We start from the raw sequence: 23,284 nt of genomic DNA on the forward strand, positions 1-23,284 counted from the left end.
TAGTCTTTTTTCCCCTAAATATAAATATAAATTCTTTACAGAATTTAAGATAAAGGGCGTCAAAGAAAGAGAGGATAATACTTTATGCCTCATTTTGGCCTCAGAGAGGTTGGATTCACAGAGGTCATGTTCTTCTCACAGCATGTTTTTGGAAGTCTTTTCCAAGAGAGTCTGGATATTCTATCAGCATCTATTATAAAATGGACCTTAACAACCTCTCCACTCTGAGTCTGTCTGCATGCAGACTGACCAGAAGTGGACATGAATGAGAGGATTTTTCAAGGTAAATGACAATAGTCATGGCCAAGACATAGAATTGCTGCAGATCGTGCTAGAGGGAATGAGGAAACTGTCCTCTTCCGATACCTGTGTGAACCACATAGCGGTTTTTTCTTCCCTTTCAGAGGGAAGAGTCACCTTTGTATATATCTGCTATCAAAGAACGCAGTAAAAGGCTATACTCTGTCTCTACAAAGGGAATTGGAGATAGCAGAGGATTAAGATCTTCGGGATCTTATACGATACCTCAATATGACAAGAGTAGGATATCATGTACTTCTAATGGGATCTTTTTTGTGGCCACAGATTCCATGTTCCGACAAGATGGACCTGCTCCTCATCAAACTTCTTTGAGAAATTTTTATGAGGGAATTCTTTGTTTCTCTTGGTCCTAAACGACCAAGAAGACAAGTGAATTTTTTGAGCATTGTAATCTCGCATCAGATTCTATGGAGACTAGACAATGGGTTCTTGCCAGCATAGTATGTCTGGCAAAAGAACTAAAACCCCCTATTCCTGATTCAATGTTTTCAGATAGAGGTTTCGTTGTCCAGGCAGGGTACTTACGTTTTCATCTACAGTAGAATGGTTCAAACGTTTGCCTACAGAGTCTTTGGTATGCGATGACGGCTCAAAATGCTTCCCAGAAGGTGTTCAGAGGGATACAATAAAGAGTTAGAAATCAGGAGTCCTCCCAATTTCAGCTCGGAGTCTCCTTCGACTTCCAGGCTTCTTCCCTTCCTTCGGGCAAGGATAGGGAAGATTCTGTAACGAGAAACCCCTTCAACATGTAAGAAGAGATCTCGTGAGCAACGGAAGCATTCAAGAAGGACCCTCCTCGGAGGAAGACTCTTATCTCTCGTACGGTTAGATATCCTATCATCTACTGGATGTAGCTGATTACAATCACCTCCCCTTGCCGGAGAGACCAAAAGCTCAAAGTGAAAGAATTTCTTCCACCCTTCTCCAGTCTCCTGATAAACGATTGTGGATGTTCAGGACTTTCGGACAATGTAGCACCAATCAGGCGCCAAAATACCAGAACAGGCGTAAAGACGCCAGAGGAAGACAGTCCAAATAAACACTGTCATTGTCTGATGAGGAGAAGGAGCGTGCCTCCAACCTGGCACAGATGCGCTAGAGGCAAACAAATCGGAAAAAGTGTCCGATGTGGGCATCGCCAGTTTCCTCAAGACTCTTAACAAGCTCGAAGCTCCAGCAAGTGGGGAGAAGTCAGCCAGGCACCAGGCGCGAGGCTCCAGGCAGGCGCAAGGCGCTAGCCAGGCGCCAGGCAAGCAACATGCGCCAGCCAAGCGCGAGGCGTCAGACAGGCGTCAGGCGCCAGCCAGGCACAAGCCAGGCTCTAGGCTTCATTCAGAAGAGATCAATTTCAAAGAAAGCCCTGGTCTTCTTTGGAACAGTGTGATCTCTAAAGCACTTCATAAGTAACTTGATGATTCCTTCAAACAGCTGAGAATTAAAAGCGCTTGAAGTGCGAGCTTTTAACAATTCTTGTTCTTTCCATAACAATATGTCGTGAGAGACATATTAGCTGTAATTTACGGGAGATGCAACTCTGTGTTGTCTTCTCTTTGCACGAAGGAGGTCAAGATGACCTATGAGAGATCCTTCTCTCTTGGTTACGTGTCTACGGATATGTTGCTGGGATAGGGAGCCGACACTGATCCTTAACTAGTGAGTTAAAAAATTTTATTTTAACATAAGTATACTATTTTTCTTTGGGTTATTTGAAATGAGTTTGGGGATAGCTCTTTTCAAATTAAGCACAAACCCTCGTGTTAGGATCAGGTGATCGGGATCGGTGTTGTGCTCCTTAATTATGCCAGTAGGCATAGGTGTGTTGTCATGTAAGTGGATAAGACCCCATTGACAAATGCCCACTAGATTCTGTCAAGTAAGTGGATAAGACCCCATTGACAGATCTACAAGAACTCTTAGCCATAGGTCACATCCTCGCTGAGGCTCTTGAGACGAAGCAGACTACTAGCAATAGCTAGGAAGTCGACCCTTCGTCGAAACACATAGGAACCAAGGTTTTATTTATTTATTACCTACAACGTATGTTGTTTACCTGTCTAATCAGTAAATAGCTGTCTCTTGCCCTCCACCGAGGGGTGCCAATCAGCTAAGTATATATCTGACAGGTAAGTTGAATGTATGAAAATGATATTGTTATGATACAATAAAGTTTCATACATACTTACCTGGCAGATATATACGGTTATGGCCCACCCAGCCTCCCCGCAGGAGACAGGTGGAAGAGAAAATCTGTCCTTAGAAGGTAATAGTTCCTATTCCTGCCACCCAGCAGCAGGCCGGTAGATCACCTGACCTACCTGTAGCGTGTGCTGCGAAATTCAAATTTCTGTCGGGGACGACGGAGTCTATAGCTAAGTATATATCTGCCAGGTAAGTATGTATGAAACTTTATTGTATCATAACAATATCATTTTTTTCTTCAACCTCCTCCCCTTCGACTTCCAAGGCCCCCCCCTCCCCTTAAGAAGTCTCGTCAAGGGGCTTTTAAGGTTCTGCCTCCTCGAACTGAGGAGGCAATTGGGTCTTCCATTGGCTCGCCTGTAACTAAGGAAACAGGGACTGTCACACTGTCCCCTGGGTCTAGCATGTTGGGAGCCCCCGAGTACACGTAAATCTAAGGATTCATGTGCATCAAGAGTTGATGAGACTGAGTCCACTCACTGTCACGACTCAGGCACTGGGTGGAAGAAAGGAGTGAGTCGCTCAGGTGACTCATGTCTTGTCAGCGATCGCTTGGTACCCTGGGTTGACGGGATAGTCCTGCAGGACCGTGCATGCATTTAGACCGGTAGGGGGTCCCCCATTCAGTCCTTGTGTAGTTTCGGCCTTGCCGAGAACTAGACGAGGACTAGGACGCGTCAGAAGGATGGTACCGGCCCTCGCCAGTCAGGTGCACACTCAACTCGTGACCAACCGGTCTCGGTGGCGTTAAGTGTTTCTCCTGCCATGCAAGAGTTTCGTAACCCTCTTTGAGAAAGCGTTTCTTCAGGGCAAGAACACACTCCTAGACTCTTGTCACAACCAAAACTGCAGGTTGATGGCTGCCTTTGACTCACTTCTGTTAGTTCGGCTAGAAAGGTGAGTGAGAGTGCCCAGTCCTCCTCACCTATTCCCTCTACTTCCTACTTTTCTGCAGGATTCAGCATCGGGGAACTAAGTTCCTGGAAGGATCTTAAGGTCCCACTGGATGTACGTCCACATCATTAAGGAAAGATCCTCTGTCAATGACAGGGAGACCTCTCACCGTTTTGACGTCTGGTGTTTAGATTCTTAGGTTTCAAAGACCTGGAGACTTTCAAAGACCTGGAGACTATGTTCTCCCTGGCTCTTTCTGTCCTTTGGACGGATTTCAATTACCAGTCCCCTATGGGTTTTTGCGTTTTAGGAGCCTCAGGTGCATATTCTGTTGAATTGTAGTACAGGCAGTCCCATATGCCAAATCCTTATACATTTGAAATCTCTGGCAGATGAATGGGAAAAGTTCTGGAGGTGGTTGGTGGTCAGGAGGAAAAGTGTTAGTTTTTTCTCAGACCATTGTATAAACCTGTAAGCAAACTTTGTCATGACCATTTGTTTTTAGTGTTTTCTTAACAGTTTTGGCTGAGACTGATTAGTCTTACTCTGTGGAATGGATTGGTCATGTGTTCCTCTTTGCTCTTTCTAATTTGACCATAGAATTCATATTAAATGGCTGCCATCAGTACTCTCGGAATGCTTTTTTAGAAATTATTTTTTACTTCATTATGTTATACGGGCAGTCTCCGGTTATTGGCGGGTGTTCAGTCCCCGCGGGTGTGCCAGTAAGTGAAAACCGCCATTTATCGAAACTCAGCGATTTATGGTGCTTATGGCACCAATAACTTATCTGCACCATAAGGATGCTTATGGCGGCTCTGTTTGGTATATTATGGTGCCATAACTCTATTATTGGCGTCAATAACTGGTACTTTGCCTGTCACGGCACCAGACAAGCCCCATTAAACGGGATCACCAATAATCGGGGACTGCCTGTACATTGCCACAATATGTGTCAGTGTATGGCTAATAACTGTTCAGTATGTGTTTGTAAGCTTTGACTGTGCATCTTGCATCAAATTCACTGTCTCCTGATGTTTTATGATTGTTGACCATTGGCCTTTGAACATGTCTAGTTACACTGTTACCTTTTCCTTATTATTTATTGTACTGTTTGGAGAATTTTGTAATAAGTATCTCATTGATTTTCAGAGTAAATTTTCAATCTTTGTAGTAAATGAAGTCACTGTTCTGTTTGACCCTCTGATATAACTCTTTAGTAATAGTTAATATTATAGTATTGCTGTAATTATTAGTGCTTCAGTATAAAGTAACTTATCATTTAGTTTTTTCAGGCTCGATATGAGTAAACCCAAATTCAGCCTGACAGAGAATGGAGTGTGCCTGTTATATGATGTGTGCCACAAGGGTATTATTACCATGCAGGTATGTTATGCAGATTCTCATCCTTGATTCTGTTTTATACAGTAGTATAGTTATTTTTTTATTACAGTTATTTTGTCCTTAATTTATTTAAGATGTTATTTCAATAATTATAATGTTCTCTTGTGAGGTTATAAACCATCGTAGGATACACTCTACCATTGGGAAGAGCTGGTCTAGTTGAAGCTTGATAAGTCATTTAACTACTTGTGAGTGAGCATTGTGTTAGGGAAACCACCCCCTTGGTGGGTTGTTGGCATCACTTGTTTGGCTGCACTGCTTTGCAGACATGGTGTTGTTGCAGGACTGTGGCTTTGGTTGAATTTTTTTTACTTTTTTTCTTTCTCTGGTGCTAAAAGATATTGCCTGATTCTCATCTGTGGAAGTTCAATTATCATAGTAGTAAAGGGCATGACCCTGGGTGTAGGCATTTTTGTCACTTGTGAACATTGATCCTTAATCATTTTTGTTTTTCTTTTGTGCTGTGAAAGAAGTATAGATGAAAAGAAAGCAGTCTGAGAACTTGCCCTTAAGTGTGTCCTCAGAGTGTAAAAAAAATGCCATTCTTGCTGACTACCTCCCCTTTTTATAGTCCTCAGTTCTGCTGAAAAGGACTTTGTTTGCATATTCCCTCCCCCCTTCTTACTTTTTTGTAGAGTGCACTCAGGCTGGACTTTGACTAACTTGGATGCTCTTGGAATGGGTTGGAGGATGAATATTGCACTTATTTATATTTTTCTGTTCCCACTGTTTTTGCTGTGCTGATGACTTCAAATCTAAGTGATGAGATGGAGTTGCTGAAGGCTCTGTGGCCTTCTCTCAGGTTGAAAGGGAATCCATCCCAAATTTCCTTCTGGGTCATTTAGCTACAAACAGCAAAGAGCTTGACACCTCCCTCACAGGTAAATACCCCTCCCCCATCCCCTCCAATGAGATGCCAACAGCCATACCACGTTGAAAGCACTGCTTCTCATCCTTCCATTGAGACTCCCATTGCTGTTCTGCTTTTCATGTGGGTCCTGCTGTTGCTACTCAAACAGCTCCTGCTGCCTTTCCTATCCCTTTAATGGATGCTGACAGCTGAATTTCAAGGAGTGATCAAATTTTATTAACAGCTTTCAACTTTTTTGTGTCTTAAATAAACATATCCTGGAGTGATAATGCTTAAAAGGTTTTCATAGGTTGTTTGTCAACAATTTTGTTCATTGCTTGTATGACACTGTGAAATGCAAATTGTGGAAAAGACTTGTAAAAAATGTCTGAATGAGTAATTCAGGATAGGATTAAGTAAGTTATTCACTGTTTTGGACTGTTGTATGCATAAATAAACATGTCTAGAAATGTTATTGCTAAAAAAGACTGTTTAGATTGGTTCATTGCTTGTATGGCACTGTGGACAACAGATTGTAGAAAACGTAAGTAAAAAAATGACCCTACATTGGATCAAGTTTGAGATATACAGTCTGGTCCTGAATTATGCGTGTTTGAAATGTGCAACTTCCCTTTTTCTTGTGGTCACTAGTTCTCAAAAATAGATTTTCTGTATCTGCGAACCGTTCAAAGTCTGCGAGTCATGCGCCGCAAAACGTATCAAATCTATTGTCTTTTCAAGTATTTTAGGTGGGGGGGGGGGGGGAGGGGGCAGTTTGGTGGTATCTGAGAGAAGGGGTGGGGGTAATGCTTGGAGGAAAAAAAAACTATTATTCCTCCAAGGGGGAATGCGAGAGAGAGATTTCCTGCTCAGCCATTAGCTAAGACAGAAGGCGCTAGCCTCGCCCATTTGTGACGTCACAGTGCAGTGTGTATGAATGATCAGTATCATCACCATCGTCATACGTATTATTCAGATCTGCGAAGTATATTTTGAATGATCGGTATCATCATCATTGCCATTTATTCAGATCCGCAAAGTGTATTCTGAAGGCTTCTGCTCAGCCATTAGCTAAGTCAGAAGGCTCCGCCTCACAGATTTGTGACATTATAGCATCATAGTGCAGTGTTTATGAATGATCAGTATCATCATTATCACCATATGTATTATTTAGATCTGTGAAGTATATTCTGATCATCTGCATCATGTATGAATCTGCCTAGAAGCCAAAGAGGAAGATCTATTTTCTCAAAACCAAAAAGTTAAAGAGGGTAGGTAGAGGAAATTCCATTCTAAAGGTTTTTTTTTTCTTTTAAGGTAGTGACTGTATCGTAAAGTACACTTGCACCCAATGGTGGCGTTGTTCACGTGTTGGAGTTTTCACCATCCTGTGTGTAATTTAAAACTTTTCAAGTTATTAAAATCTTTAATGTTTTATTTATCCATAAGAACAATTTCATATTAGAAAAAATTACAGTATAGTACATAGAAAGTATTGAAAATGGGTTGTATAAAAAGGTTTGACTTGGTAAGTTGCCATTTGCCTTGGCCCCCTAATGGAATTATTCCTATAAGATATGTGTTTCGAAATCTGCAAATATCCAATTCTGCGAGGCGCATGATTGGGGACCGTACTATACATCTTATATTACCGTTACAGAGAGAGAGAGAGAGAGAGAGAGAGAGAGAGAGAGAGAGAGAGAGAGAGAGAGAGAGAGAGAGAGAGAGAGAGAATCATACACCTCTTATGCTCAGCCTGGGGCCCAACTTGGAGTGAGCTTAGTATAGATACATAACTACATTATAAGTATGCTGTAAATCATTTTTATCATAAAATTCAGTATGAAGCCACATATACAGTGTGAAAAAAATACACTAATGAGTGAATAAACAGTGTTGCTATACAAAAAAGAAAGCGAATTAGTGATATATTTAAAGGACTAACACTTCAGTGCTATGTGAGAAAACTGCTTATGTATACAGTTCAGAGGTAACTTAATTAGTTGTCAAACATTCTGCAAGACAAATTTAATTAATTTGTATTAAACATTTATAGATATTTTGCTGTTTACATTAATATTTTAAAATGAGTAAATCATTGTTATAAGCATTTTAGGGGAGCATATATACTTGAGAGTTACAGTTGTAAAAGGGTACTATTATAAAGGGCCCCACAGATGATACAGCCGGCAGATCAGATTCCTTTCTGTTTCCAGCATCTACATTGCCCACAGACATTGGGATTCACTTCAGTTTGCCAAAACCTGGTAGATTGAGGACGTGGATGTTCAGCTCAGTGACGACGCTATAGACTGCGCTCTTGCAGCAGAAACTGGAAAATCCCAAATAGAAAGGAGTGTGTGAATTGGGCTATGGTTGAAGAAATTAGATTTATTATCTCACAATTGTTTATTTATTGAATTAAAACTTCCCCTGGTACTGGTTTAATTACCAAAGAATAGATGAGCAGACTGACATGGAATTATTATAGAAATATAAAAAAAACACACTTCTATGAGACAACCAAAATCACTGTACGAGAGGTTGCTGGACACACTTCGCTTACAATGCCACAAGTTGTTCCTTGGCTCATATATAATCCCAGAGACCTGTAACAAGTTATGCAACATGAGTTTACAAAGGTAAAAAGTAACTCTGTTGCATACACAGCATCTTGCATACTCCAGTGATAAACAGTAGTATACAGTAGGTCTAAAGTTCTGTTAAAGCAGAATAGGCCCTTAAACCTATGTGTGACAAATAACAATGTAATTTAAACACAAGTAATATAGATATATATATATATATATATATATATATACATCGGCGCCGGCGCCCGGGCGCGAACCCAGGACACCATACAAATCCAGGACGTCAGTGAAGCTATTTACCCACTCCACCACCGCAAGAGGCTATAACTTAATGCCGTCTCTCACCCTCAAATACCTTTCACACTCGGGTATTCGCTGATTTGGAGCCAGCATTAACCCACCTCGACCTCGGTAGTGTTGTAGTGCTTATGACACCACATAGACATTATATAAGTTATATCACATTACCGTGATTCATGTACGTACATCGAGCTACAAATGTCCTTTAATATCTAATTCACTATACCTTGGAATTAATATATTTTCATATATGCTTAACCAAAGGGGAATTTTATTAGGCGATAATAGAATTGTCGGCGCCTGGGCGCAAACCCAGGACACCATTCAAATCCAGGACGTCAGTGAAGCTATTTACCCACTCCACCACCGCAAGGGGCTATAAGTTAATGCCGTCTCTCACCCTCAAATACCTTTCGCCCTCAGGTATTCGCTGATTTGGAGCCAGCATTAACCCACCTCGACCTCGGTAGTGTTGTAGTGCTTATGACACCACATAGACATTATATAAAAGTCATATCACATTACCGTGATTCATATACATACATCGAGCTACAAATGTCCTTTTCTGGGCTCAGCTCGTGTCGGCCTGTGAAATATCCTTAAGTTCATTATTTCTAGGTAAATTAATCCTAATATTACCAGAGAAAAAATAAAATCAAGAAAATGTCAGTTAAACTGACTCGCTCACTCTATAAAAGAAGTGTCGGTATGGTAACAGGGGCGAGTGAGACCACTACCACGAGTCATTTACCATTTAGACCTTCCATCACAAAATCCCCCACCTGAGAGAGCTGATACCAAAGGGTGATGCGTCCGCTACTACTACTACTACTGACGCCAAGCGGAGAGCAGCGCCTCTAGCGGCCATCCTTTATAATTAGCTCGACAACGCCAGTTGTGATACTTTTTCCTCGTGTTGTTTTCGCTATTTTGGATTTACTTCATCTACGATGGAACGTGCTGCTATCGCTTCGGCTAAGTTAAGTGCCCGATAAGTCTAAATTTTGTATTTTGGTCTTCCAGGGACCAGTATTTTCCGTTATTTTAGGTCGTATACGGTCACCTGGTTGACTCGTGGCGGCCATGAGCCGCCTCGTGTTGTTAAGATTTCCCAGTCTCCCATACTGGGACATCTTATGCTTATGGGCTCTTATTTTACGTTCATCTTCTTGTTACATCGTATTTTAGAATTAGGGTACACAGCCCATACCTTTTTACCTATTATCTCTTAGTTTGGTATTTAGGGCTATACTGTGTTTCTCTCGCCCAGCATCCCAGCTCTTGCTCTTCATCGGCTACCGCTGGCTCTGAGTAGTCGACTGCTCTTCGGATCAGTTCACCTCCTCCTGGGCTCCTTTCTCTTTTACTCAAGTGTCCCTTCCATTCTTTTACGATATATTTATATTTATTATTTATCAGTGTTATTTAGGGTGTTAGGCTAGCTCAGGCGCCTTGTACCGTGTGTTGGTACAGTTGGGTTCACGTGGCCCCTCTGTGGTTGTGTTGCTACCGCGTCCTGGTCCTTCACCGATCACGTGTCCCATTAGGCGCCTTACCCTCTCCCTTCCCTCCCTTCCACGTGGTAGGGAGGGGTCTGGTCGGGCCTCCTCGGTTGTCATGACAACCACTGTAGCCTTCCTCCCTCTCCCTCTGAGGGGGCCAGAGGAGTCCCATACCAGCTGGGGGCCTGGGTGACCACTTTGTCTCTGGTACCGGGGTACTCGATGGGTAGGAGTTGGGGGGGGGTTGGCCACCCCTCTCTCTCTCGTCCGCCGCGTTCACTCCGGGGTTCCCACATGCTCTCCCTCTTCCATACCCTTCCCCTACCATGACGGACGGAGCCCCCGCTCAAGGCGGGGGGCCCTTCGGTTATCGGTTGTTTCTGGCTCCGCCAGCGGGCGGGGTAAGGATTTACCAGTGGTCTATATAGCTTGCCTAGTATATCCTTTTTCCGCTACCGGAGGAGAGCTTGCTCACTTACCTGGGCTCTCCTCTAGTAGTCGGAAGAAAAGCATGTCTTATTCTATAAGGATACATGCCCTTACTGATATTTTATTTATTTTATTTATTTATATATAGTTTTATCATCTTCACGGTATTTTTCGTACTACCTCCGTCGTTCTCCGTCGTGGTTTCGTGGGCTCCTCACCACTCCTGGTTGGCCTCTTTTGCTTGTCTCCGGCGTACGCTGCGGACTCCAACCAAACCGCCTTACTAACCACACGTATTGCGGCGGAGGACTAGTTTTACTCTAACTTACATACTCCGGCATGCAACGGAGTCTATGTTAGGCTGTTAGTGTGTAATCTCGATACTCATGTATCCCTCCACTTACAGGCTACTAACTGCCAGGAACCAGGCTGCAATGCAGTCCTCTACGACCCCTGTGCCCGTGAGGAGTGCAGGACCCACGCCCCGTGTGCCACTTCCCACGGCGAGCTGATTGTCTGGCACCATGAGGCATGCACCATCTGCTACGACCTCGTGAGTCAGCTTTTGGGTGGGGTAAGTAGATTCCTGGACAATTTTCTTGTAATCAATGGTTTATCTTTAGTTTTAAGACTACTTTAAGCTGTAACTCCGCCGTCAGAGGCTTCATATCGCCTTCTCTTTCAGGCTGCCGCCGTGAAAGAAGTCGCCTTGGCAACCCTGAAAGCTTGGGTAGGCCGCTTCGGCAAAAACGCTGCCAAGGGACAGCCTTACATCTTGGATAGATAATTGGCTATCCAGATCTTCCCCGGAGGCAAGGCGACGGGATATGTCGACCCCGTCTCAGCAGCCCCACTCATAGCCTCAATCCAGCAGGAGGTGCAGCAGGCGTTTGGGTCCGTCTCAACGCAGGAAACGGTGCCGGACGTCGCAAACCTGGATTTGAACATTGAGCCAATGGCGGTAGGTGCCGAGGACTTGTTGGTCGAGGTTGGTGTTTTGGGCGCTCAAGGGCTACCTTTGAGCGCTCCTGGATCTTCTTCTCCTGTCCCTTCTTCTTCATCTTTCCAAGGCTTCACGGGATCTGAGATCCCTTCGCCTTCACCCGCTCTCTCTGTACCCCCGAAAGTGAAGGGACAAAGAGAACAGAAGACCCTTCATAAGACAACTTCCAAAAAGTCGTTGTCTTCTTCGGCACGGAAGTCTTCGACATCCTACGCCAATGCGGTGAAGGCCAAGCCTAGCTCTTCCCACTCTAAGAGCTCAAGAAGCAAGGCTTCTAAGGAGAAGGCCCGTGCTCCGGCCGAGCCAGTTCCTTCTCCGGCATCCACTGGATCCACTCCGGTGACTCCTGTTGGGGGGTGGCGGCATCTAGTGCTTTTGATCCCACCACCTTCTCAGCAGGAGTTTTGCAACAAGTGGGAGAGATGGTCGGCTCTCTCGGTACGAGATTTGAGCAAATGTTTGCTCAACTCTCCAGTACCATTAATCAGTCCGGTCAGTCGATCCAAGACCTCTCTAACCGTGTTAGAGAACACGACGACCGTTTCGCTGGTCTGAGTCAGGCCCCGCAAGCGAACTTCCTAGTAGCAGGTACTGGTTTAGTCCAGTTACCTCCATATGAATCCCTGCCGGCTTTCTCTATGAATAATCCTTGGAGGGTGGCAGCTTATGCCCCCTTCAAGGACAGCATGATCTCCATTCCGGAGTGTGGAACAAGAAGGATTGAGGACTTCGAGTTCTACCCCCCCGGATTGACTCCGCCTTTCATAGGGTATGCCAGACTGACCCAAACAGCCCTCAATAGAGAGGACAAAATCTCTAGGGAGACTGTTCTATACAGTAGGGATCATGCCCAGAGGGAATGGGTTCATTGCCTGGAGGATTGGGATTGTACGAATACCAAACTCCAGGCATTCAAGAGCCCTTTCACTATCTTTGCCACAGAGGAGGAGGCTTCTCTTCCTTTTGCGACAAAGATGGTGGAAACGACTCTTCAAGCCGTTCTTAAGGACGAACCCGTTCCGCAATTGAGGGAGGCGGAACCAACATCTCCGCTCTTCCCTGCTTTCGTAGAACTGTGGGAGAACTTGCCAGCCACTTTCACAGTGGGGAAGCTGAAGCCTGACTGTGCTATGGACCAGTTCGGCGAGAAGCTCCCTAGACTGCCTGATAGCCTTATTCAGGCAGAATTTGATGCCCGTACTAGATTTGGGAGGTCACTTAACTCCCTCATCATCACGGAGATGGCTGCCCTTTCGTACGCCACCGAACCACTCTTCAAGATCCTGGCTAAGTCTCAGCTCCAGTCAGTGCAAGCTGATGCTTTCGATTTTTTCACGGCCAGACGGAATTGTCGAAAGCATGTGTTGCAAGAAGCCACTATTAGGCATGAACCTAATAGGCTTCTTGCTTCCAGCATGTGGGGTGCGGACCTCTTCCCAGAAGCTTCTGTGAATGAGGTACATCACGAGGCTGCTAGGCTTAACCAGAGCCTTAGAGCCAGATGGGGTATCTCATCCAAAAGGAAGCAAGAGAACCCCCCGCTTCTGGTAAGAAACTAAAAAAGACTGGTAGAAGGTTCCAACCATACCAGAAGCAGCAGCAGCAACAACACTTCGTCCAGGCTGTCCCAGTTACCCATCAGGGGCAGCCCTCGACGTTGAAACAGACTTAGCCTATCCTCCTGTTGTCTCCTCAAAATCAGCCCTCGACTTCATACACTGTCTCGCCGGCTTTCAACTCGATGTATGAGAGCCAAGCATTCCCAACCTTTAACAGGTTCTCTAGGGGAAGCAGGGCGAGAGGTCACTTTCGCCAGCAAGGTGCAGGAAGAGCTGCAAGAGGCAAGCACTTCAGAGGAGGGCGCGGAGGTCAACCCGCTCAACAGCAGTGAGGCTCCCCAGGTAGGAGGGAGGCTGTTCCTCTTCCGTCACAGGTGGGGGTTCAGCAAATGGGCACAGAGCATTGTGTCCAAAGGATTGGGTTGGAGTTGGATCAAAGATCCCCCACCAAACAAATCATTCTATCAGATACCATCAAAGGAGTTGACAGATTATGCGGAGAAACTCCTTCAGAAAGGAGCTTTTGCGAGTCAAGCATCTAAAATTTCAAGGACGCTTGTTCAGCGTGCCAAAGAAAGGCTCAACAAAAAGAAGGGTAATCTTAGACTTGTCAAAGCTAAACTCTTTCATTCGTTGCGACAAGTTCAAAATGCTGACCATCTCGCAGGTGCGGACCTTACTTCCCCGTGGGGCTGTCACCACCTCTATCGATCTTACAGACGCATACCATCATATCCCTATAGCGAGACACTTCCGTCCATTCCTAGGCTTCAAACTAGGAAATCAGACTTTCTCTTTCAAAGTGATGCCCTTCGGACTGAATGTAGCCCCCAGGGTATTCACGAAAATAGCTGAAGTAGTAGTTCAACAATTGAGATCGCAAGGGATAATGGTAGTAGCGTACCTCGGTGATTGGTTGATCTGGGCACCAACTGTCGAGGAATGCCTCAAAGCCACAAAGAAGGTAGTGCAATTCCTGGAACATCTGGGGTTCCAGATAAACAAAACGAAATCCAGATTCACTCCGGAGACTCGTTTTCAGTGGCTAGGAATCCAATGGGATTTATCCTCCCACAATCTGTCAATTCCAGTGGTCAAAAGGAAAGAAATAGCCAAGTCAGTGAGGCAATTTCTCAAAAACAAACAAGCTTCAAGGAGAAACCAGGAAAGAATCCTAGGTTCCCTTCAGTTTGCCTCAGTGACGGACATCCTTCTGAAAGCAAGACTGAAAGATATAAATCGAGTTTGGCGTTCAAGAGCAAACGCCAAGTCTCGAGACAAGTTGTCAGTGATTCCACAGATCCTTCGCAACCAGCTCCGTCCATGGACAAAAGTGAAGAATCTTGCCAAGTTAGTACCCCTTCAATATCCCCCTCCGGTGTTAACCATTCACACGGACGCCTCCCTGTCCGGTTGGGGGGGATACTCTCAATTCAGGCAAGTTCAAGGGACTTGGTCCGTCCAGTTCCGCCAGCTCCACATAAATGTGCTGGAAGCAATGGCGGTGTTTCTTACCTTGAAGAGACTCCTCCCCCCAAAGAAGTCTCACCTAAGACTAGTTTTGGACAGTGCAGTAGTAGTACACTGCATCAACAGAGGAGGGTCTAAATCCAAACACGTGAATCATGTCATGATAGCCATCTTTGCTCTAGCAAACAAGCACAAATGGCATCTATCTGCCACCCACTTGGCAGGGGTAAGAAACGTTATAGCGGACGCATTGTCCCGGTCAGTCCCTCTGGAGTCAGAATGGTCTAGACGACAGGTCGTTCCAGTGGATATGCCAGAGAGTACCAGGTCTCCAAGTAGATCTATTCGCCTCACAGGCGAACCACAAGCTCCCTTGCTATGTGGCCCCCAACCTGGACCCTCTGGCTTATGCCACGGACGCCCTGTCGGTAGACTGGAATCAATGGAAGAAAATCTATGTATTTCCTCCAGTGAATCTTCTTTTTTTAAGAGTTCTGAGCAAACTGAGGACTTTCAAAGGGCTAGTAGCCCTGATTGCTCCAGACTGGCCAATGAGCAACTGGTATCCTCTGCTTCTGGAGTTGGGTCTCCGGCCTCAACGGATTCCCAACCCCAAGCTGTCGCAACCAGTACAAATGAGGACTGTGTTTGCTTTCTCAGGAATTCTTCAGACCCTAACTTTATGGACTTCATGAAGTTTGCGGCTAAAAAAGATGCTAACATTGATCCACAAAACATCCTTTTTCTGGAATCAGATAAAAGAGAATCAACTATTAGGCAATATGACTCGGCTGTCAAAAAGTTAGCATCCTTCCTGAAGGAAACGGACACTACAACCATGACAGTTAATTTAGCTATGTATATCCTTTTTCAGGTCCTTGTTTGAAAAAGGCTTAGCAACTAGCACCATTACTACCAATAAATCGGCTTTGAAGAAAATCTTTCAGTTGGGTTTCCAAATAGACTTAACAGAATCTTACTTTACGTCTATTCCCAAAGCCTGTGCTAGACTTAGACCTTCTGAAAGGCCTACTTCAGTTTCATGGTTCTTAAATGACGTCCTCAAACTAGCCTCAGATACTGACAACTCGTCTTGCACATTCATAATGCTACTTAGAAAGACGTTATTTTTATTAAGTCTGGCCTCAGGAGCCAGAATTTCAGAACTGTCGGCTCTATCCAGAGATGCGGGTCATATAGATTTTCTCCCCTCAGGGGAAGTTCTACTTTCTCCGGATCGCAGCTTTTTAGCTAAAAATGAGGATCCTCTTGCAAGGTGGGCCCCTTGGAAAGTCATCCCACTTCCGCAAGATCCTTCCCTTTGCCCAATATTAACTTTAAGAGCCTTTCTATCTCGTACATCCTCTAGATCCTCAGGTCCTCTCTTTATGAGAGAAAAAGGTGGAACTTTATCAGTTAAAGGAATCGGACAACAGATCCTTTACTTCATTAAACAAGCCAACCCTGAATCATTTCCAAAAGCACATGATATCAGAGGAGTAGCTACTTCAATTAATTATTTCCAACATATGAATTTTGAGGATCTTAAAAAGTATACTAGATGGAAATCACCGACAGTCTTTAAACGTCATTACCTGAAGTCCTTGGAATCATTAAAATTTTCAGCAGTAGCAGCGGGAAACATAGTTTCCCCTGATTCTGCACAGTAGTTGTAGTATAAGATCCAGGTCTCCTTTCTACCTACGTTGTCCAACATGCCTCACCCTACTGCTATGCTCTTCGTGGTACTCTAGCCTTAGCCGCTAGGATCCTATTGGTGGACTGCCCCTTATTTTTTTGCTAGGGGCACCCACACTTTATGCATATAAATGTGCTTCAGTGTCTCTACCCTTATTTTTATGCTAGGGTAGAACACAATGTGTTTGTATATTTTGTAAATACCAATTAATTTTAGTGAATCTTTATATACTATTCTGATTACCATTATACTATTCTGTACTACCATTATTTAGTTTAAGCTAATTTTAAGTACCTCATGTTAATATAGTGTAATTGGTTCTTTGATTCACTTATTATATACCAATCTTTTTACAATTTTGTTTCATTTTGACCCTTTATTTCCATCTTGTCTGTTTCTCTGGTACTATTTCACAGGCCGACACGAGCTGAGCCCAGAAAAGGGATTTTGACGAAGGAAAAATCCATTTCTGGGTGATTGGCTCGTGTTGCCTTGTGAAACCCACCCTGTTTTTTCCTTACCCACCCTGCAGGACAAGATGATCATTTTATAAAGGATGGCCGCTAGAGGCGCTGCTCTCCGCTTGGCGTCAGTAGTAGTAGTAGTAGTAGCGGACGCATCACCCTTTGGTATCAGATCTCTCAGGTGGGGGATTTTGTGATGGAAGGTCTAAATGGTAAATGACTCGTGGTAGTGGTCTCACTCGCCCCTGTTACCATACCGACACTTCTTTTATAGAGTGAGCAAGTCAGTTTAACTGACATTTTCTTTATTTTATTTTTTCTCTGGTAATATTAGGATTAATTTACCTAGAAATAATGAACTTAAGGATATTTCACAGGGCGACACGAGCCAATCACCCAGAAATAGATTTTTCCTTCGTCAAAATCCCTTTAATATCCAATTCACTCTACCTCAGAATTAATATATTTTCACATATGCTTAACCGAAGGGGAATTTTATTAGGCGAGTACAACATGCTCTATCATCCAAAACATTTTATAGTATTATCATTTCAAATACATCTTTGGTTACCCTTAAAATGAGAGAGAGAGAGAGAGAGAGAGAGAGAGAGAGAGAGAGAGAGAGAGAGAGAGAGAGAGAGAGAGAGAGAGAGAGAGAGGTACACCAATTATGCTTAGGCTGGGGCTAACCTGGAATGAGAGAAGCTTATCTTGTGTTGCAGTATAGGGGTAATTTGATTAGTTGTCAAATGTTTTGTAAGACAGATTTATTTAATTTGTATTAAACATTACACAGATATTTTGCTGTTTACATTGGTATTAATTTTTTAGAATGAGTAAATCATTGTTATAAGCATTTTAGGAGGCATATCTACTAAGAGTAACAGTTGTATAAGGGTATTAATCTTAGTTGTGTTAGGGTGTTTTGGGATGATGGTTTAGGGTGTATTTTTGTTTGAAATGATATTAAATTGTTTGTATGATAATTTTAGGCATTTTTTGTTTGAACTATCAAATTAAGCATTGAAATGTTAAAATAGACAGTCATAAGCATTTTAGTTTATGGGGGTACTGGGTAGTTGGCAGTTACAAACATTTTTAGAGGTTAGAGGGGATTTGTGGATTTCTGCAGCAGGCTCTGGAACCTATTCTCCCATAAAAGTGGGAGAGCAATGTATAGTAATGTATTAAAATATTTGCATTTACTACAATAACATTGCCTTAAAGGAATTACTCATGAATGACTTAACTCAAGACAAAACTAAATGGGTATCCATACTATATATTTCTACACATTTCATAACCTTTGATTACCCGGTCTATTAACAAGCACCAGGTAAGGGTTGTGTAGTCTAAGGATATGTTAGTACGTACACACGCTTAAATTAATTGTGGCATCATAATTTTTTGTTCAGCTATGTGAATCATGATTCATGCCTTATTAATCTATTTTTCTTTTCGAAGATGGAAGAAATCTTATGTAATAACTTTAAAAACAGTCACTGATATCTTTAGAACATCATGTTATGTTACTGTGTAAAACTATTTTCCATATAACAAAATCGACGTGAACGAAACGAAGTGATAAAAACGCATAAACAGTCTGTACATTATCATTTCAATATTAATTGGAAAATAGTTGAACAATTCCATTTGTTAAATTTTACAGAAACATTGGAAACTCACAAAATGCTATAAAAAAAAAATAACCTAATAGTGTGAACCATGCAACCTTACTCTTGTTTTTGATGTCGTGATGTGAATGGGAATTGAATGTCAATGTGTCATTTATTGGTTTAGTAAACATCCCCCACTGAGTAGAGACAATTATTGCACTGCATTTGGTTCAAGTTCCTGTTAGAGAGATATCAAGAAAGCTTAATATACTGAAGAGAATCATACACAGATGAATCAAATTGTTTAGAGAATGGCAAAGTTTAGAACATGGGCCTCAAAGTGGAACTCCTCTGAGGACCACAAGAGAGCAAGATAGTACAGTAGTGTAAATGTTGCTGAGCAACATTCATTTGTGAATTTTGAATTCTAACACCTCGTCACAATATTGTTAAAACAGGAATTATGACTAGGTCTACGCCTATGACTGGTGTCTGATGAATACTTTAGGTGGAGAGAGAGAGATTTTTAAAAATACGCTTGAAATCTTTGATAGGTGTCTAATAAACAAGTCTAATGAATAAGCAAACTTACCTTTGATAAATGGGGAGATTCAGTTAGACTTAGTTTTTTAAAGTTAATTTTTTGCTTTTCGTACGGCATCATCGTTCCCTCAATGTCCCAGGGTACTCTGACTTCTCGCTAAGGAATCCTTCGCAAAAAAGCAGCAGTATGATAACAGTTATTTGAAAATTCCCCTCACCGACAACCGAAGCCTTAAAATGCAAATGTTTTTAAAACATTCTGTGCTCAAAATTACTTTTTCTTTCATTCCCCAAAATATTTGCAGAAACTCGAGCTACACCTTGTAGGTTTGATTGTTGCAGGTGTCAAAGAACAACCCCTGTAACAGTGCATTTTCATTATAAAAAAGATAGCTGAAATAGGCTTAAGCAAGAAAGTCTCTTTCCATATTTCCTATCCTTTCAGCTACTTTTAATATGCTTATGGCAGTAGGTTTGGCCAGACATGTGAAACTAATCTTAATTAATTTCTATTTAGAAGAAATTAAAGCAGATTGATATACATATTCTCGATTTAAATATTCATTCACATTACGTATCCAAGAGAGTATACTGCTGAAAATAGACCTAGGCTAATCATGTGTGAAAATCAGAAGTCAAATTTAGGCCCACCAAATGTGTCATGCAAATTATTTTATTGATCAAAGGAAAAAATTAGTTTGTTTTCACATTGGTATTAAAGGATATTGATGGCTTAATGTATTATTTATCGGTGACACCCCAGTACAGTACGATACGTTGGGCCAAGATTTAAGCAGCAGCAAAGCCAACTTCAACATGCTTACGCTGTCACGAATCTTGAGTTGAGAATAAAATAAGAATTTGTGGACTCGTAGGTATATATTTTCCTTACTTTGCAAATAATTATCTTTAGTACATAGCATAAAACTACTAGATTCCAATTTAATTTATTTCAAGTATAACATCTTTGAAAGGAAATATTATTTATTGATAAGTAAATAATCTGGCTCCTGCATATGGAATATTTCCACAACGAATAAAGAATTAAGAAACACTGCCAATAGTTCGTTTTCTGCCTATACATAAGTAAAATCAATGGAATTATCATACATAAGATATATAAAATCAGTATTTAAGATTTAAAATTTTTTGGCGAAGCTCACTATTACAAAAGGACTTTTCTATCCCTTCGGGAAAAATACAAATGTTACAACAATTTTCTCACACCTGCAATGTCACTACTGGTGGAGTAATACCTATTTGAAGTAAATCTGCGTGAATATATCCCTTTAACATTGAAAAGAACCCTGATTAAGGGGTGCGACGATGTCATAAGGCTCCCATTATAAAGTAAGTGCTTCATTGTGCCTTATGATGGAAGGAATTCACTTAAAATTTTCACCACTTATCACACAACTAATTAACAAAAATACAGGTGGGAAAATGAAGATATTCGACCTGTTTGAGCTCTTAAATTGTGCAGTTGAAAAAATCTTGTTACTCATAAGCGAACAAACCGTTGGTCTTAACAATAGCTAGATCTGGTTAAATCACAGATGAAAACCAAGGAATCTTGTGAGATCTGGCAAGGTGTGCATATGTGGGGTGAAAACTGGTCAAAGACCATGCACCCATGCTACTGCGTTCAGTATTTTTCTTAATCGCTTGGGTGAAAGTTATGGTTTCCATCTCTCGGCCTTTTACCTGGTTCTTTGCCCGTTTTTGCCTGTGATTGTGTGTGTGTGTGCTTGTATTATGGCTGCTTCTGCTCCTTCACTGCCTTGCCAATATATGTGCCTGGGAACTCAAGGTTTCCCATGTTCTCGTCTCCTGGCTTCTTCAGCGACAGACCCACGTTCCACTTGCAGTAGGTGTTGTTCCAATGGTTGTACCATAATGAATAATTGCCCAGAATCTGGCCTACAGAGCAGTGGAAGTTAATGTATAGTAAGAGGGAGCATCGTAGAGTTTCTACCCTTCCTTCGCAGGAGGGATTTTCAGCTCCTCTTCCCGATGCTTCATCTCCTGCCACAGTCACACCCCATACTAGTGTAGTGCCTTTGTCTCCCTCCTTTTCTTCCATTGATTCGTTGTTGGAAGTATCAGGAGGCCCTCGGGTTGATTTATTATGTAATGTCGCCCCCTCTTCCTCGGGAGTTAATTTACTTCCCGCGAGGGGGGGAGGGTTTTTTCTCTCTCTCTCTCTCTCTCTGACAATGTTATTAAATCAAGATTGAATGAACAAATAGTTGAGGATGAAGAAGAAGAGGAAGAGGAAAACGGAAGAGAAGTAAACAAAACTGAAATGACAGAAAAAAATAAGGAAAACAAAGAACAAGATAAAATTATGGATGCAGAGATACTCATTGATACTACATATGAGGCTATAAAGCAGCATACTTACGAAGAAATAAGTTACGATATGACAACACAAAAGAAAATCCCGAAGAGGCTCTACCCAGATCTACACAATGACGGGAAAGAGGAAAAAATAGACAAAAAAGACAAAGCCTGCAACCTTTTGAAAAGAGGGAATTGCAGATTTGGAGAAAGATGTTACTACAAACATCCTAAGGTAGGTCACAACTATGAAATAAATGGTAAATGTGCATACCTAGATGGCTATGAGGATGATTGCAGAGATCTGCATCCAAAAATATGCAAAAACGTAAAAGAAGGAAAAGAATGTAAGTTCAACAAAAAATGTAAATATTTGCACCCTGTAGCCATGAATCGTGATCAAATAAATAATCAATCAAGTAATAAAATCCAAAATAAGAAAGAAACAAATAAAGAGAGGAATAAAGAATATCAGGTAAAAGAAAAAAGAAGCCATCAACAAGATATGCAGAGATGTCAGCAAAAAATTTCAAAGCCTCCGCTCCAAGATTCTACTCGAGCTAATAACTGTATTTATTATGCAAGAGGATATTGCAGATATGGAGAAAATTGCAGATTCAGACACAAAATGAATAATTATGACGAAGGAAGATAAAATATTATGGAAAAGTTGGATTTTTTAATGTCAGAATTTCTGGAAATGAAAAAAAGAACATACCAGAACAGGAAAGAGACATGGGAAAATCCTTATTATTACCAATATTAAATGAAGGAGAAAACACGCAAACCATCATAGTGATTAATGCGCAGGGTTTAGTTACGAGTAACTCAAAAAGAAAAATAGAGTACTTAGAAGAACTAACCCAAATTGAAAAGAAAATAGATATAATGAATATAAGTGAAACCTGGTATTCCCAAGAAACTGGGAATGATGATCAAATAAAAGGGTTCCATACTTATAGATCAGACAGAAAAAATAGGAATCAAGGGGGAACCGCTATATATGGGAAAGACAAAAAACAAGGAAAAATATATGAGAAATATAATAACTCAGAATGTGAACTAATAGCGGTAGAATTTGAATCTGAAAAATTAATGAACATAGTAATATATAGACCTCCTAATACTAAAGAGTTTGACTTAATAATAGAAAAATTGGATGATATATGTAGAAATCACAAGGACTGGACTATTCTCCTATCTGGAGGCTTCAACTTTCCTTTCGTAGACTGGAAAGAACGAATAGGAGATTGTGGTTGTACTTATACATATAAAAAAGAGAGTAATAGTAGTGCAGAAGATAAGAGGCAATTCGAAAAGCTATTAGATATGCTACTAGAATACAACATTCAACAAATAAATCACCTGCCAACAAGAAAGGAAAATACTTTAGACCTAGTATTTGTGAACGAGATTAATTATGTTAAAGAAATAATAGTTTATAATGCAAGTATTTCAGACCATAATGTCATAGAATTAACAGTCCATTCCAAAGCAAGTGAAAACAGAGATAAGCAAGAAATGAAAAAGTGGGAAGGATATGGAAAATATAACTTCTATAAAAATATAAAATGGTCAGAAATAAATGAAGAATTAAACAAAGATTGGGATAACATTTTCGTAAGTGATGACATAAGGGTAAATAGGGAGATATTATATAAAATATTAGAGAAAATAGTGGATAAATATATACCGAAGAAGAAAAGTAAACATCAGTCATGCATACCAAGAGACACAAGGATCTTGTTCCAGAAAATCAGAAAGTGGAAAAAAGGTCTTGCAAAAGAAAAAAATGCATGGAAAGTTATAGAACTAAAAAGTAAGATAGAAAATGCAGAACAAAAGATTATACAATAAAAAAGAATGAAAAACGGGACTTGGAAGAAAAAACCCTAATAAATATCAAGCAAAACCCCAAACTATTACACTCATACGCGAAAAAGATGAATAAAAGAAGAATAGAAATAGGCCCTCTAAGAATTGAAGGGAGATTTACGAATGAAAAAAGGAAATTTGCAACATATTGGCAGAATAATATAAGAGAGAATTCACCCCTAGAATAGATAATGAAGATAATGATATAGAAGTAAGGGACGAAAT

The 23,284-nt window shown here is 41.5% G+C and overlaps 1 protein-coding gene across 10 annotated transcripts in view; it reads left to right on the forward strand.

Moving 5' to 3' along the window:
* The window catches only part of LOC135201401 (E3 ubiquitin-protein ligase TTC3-like), a 409,740-nt gene that overhangs the window by 37,026 nt on the left and 349,430 nt on the right, over positions 1-23,284 (forward strand). For 9 of the 10 annotated variants that reach the window (XM_064230282.1, XM_064230284.1, XM_064230283.1 and 6 more), the window contains one exon: positions 4,710-4,800. In XM_064230282.1, coding sequence (XP_064086352.1) covers positions 4,717-4,800 — 84 coding nt within the window. In that variant the 5' untranslated portion in view covers positions 4,710-4,716. Of the gene's footprint in view, positions 1-4,700; positions 4,801-23,284 lie in introns of all 10 variants that reach the window. The other variant, XM_064230279.1, reaches the window with a different exon arrangement.

Source organism: Macrobrachium nipponense, chromosome 28, assembly GCF_015104395.2.
Source record: "Macrobrachium nipponense isolate FS-2020 chromosome 28, ASM1510439v2, whole genome shotgun sequence".
NCBI lineage: Eukaryota > Metazoa > Arthropoda > Malacostraca > Decapoda > Palaemonidae > Macrobrachium > Macrobrachium nipponense.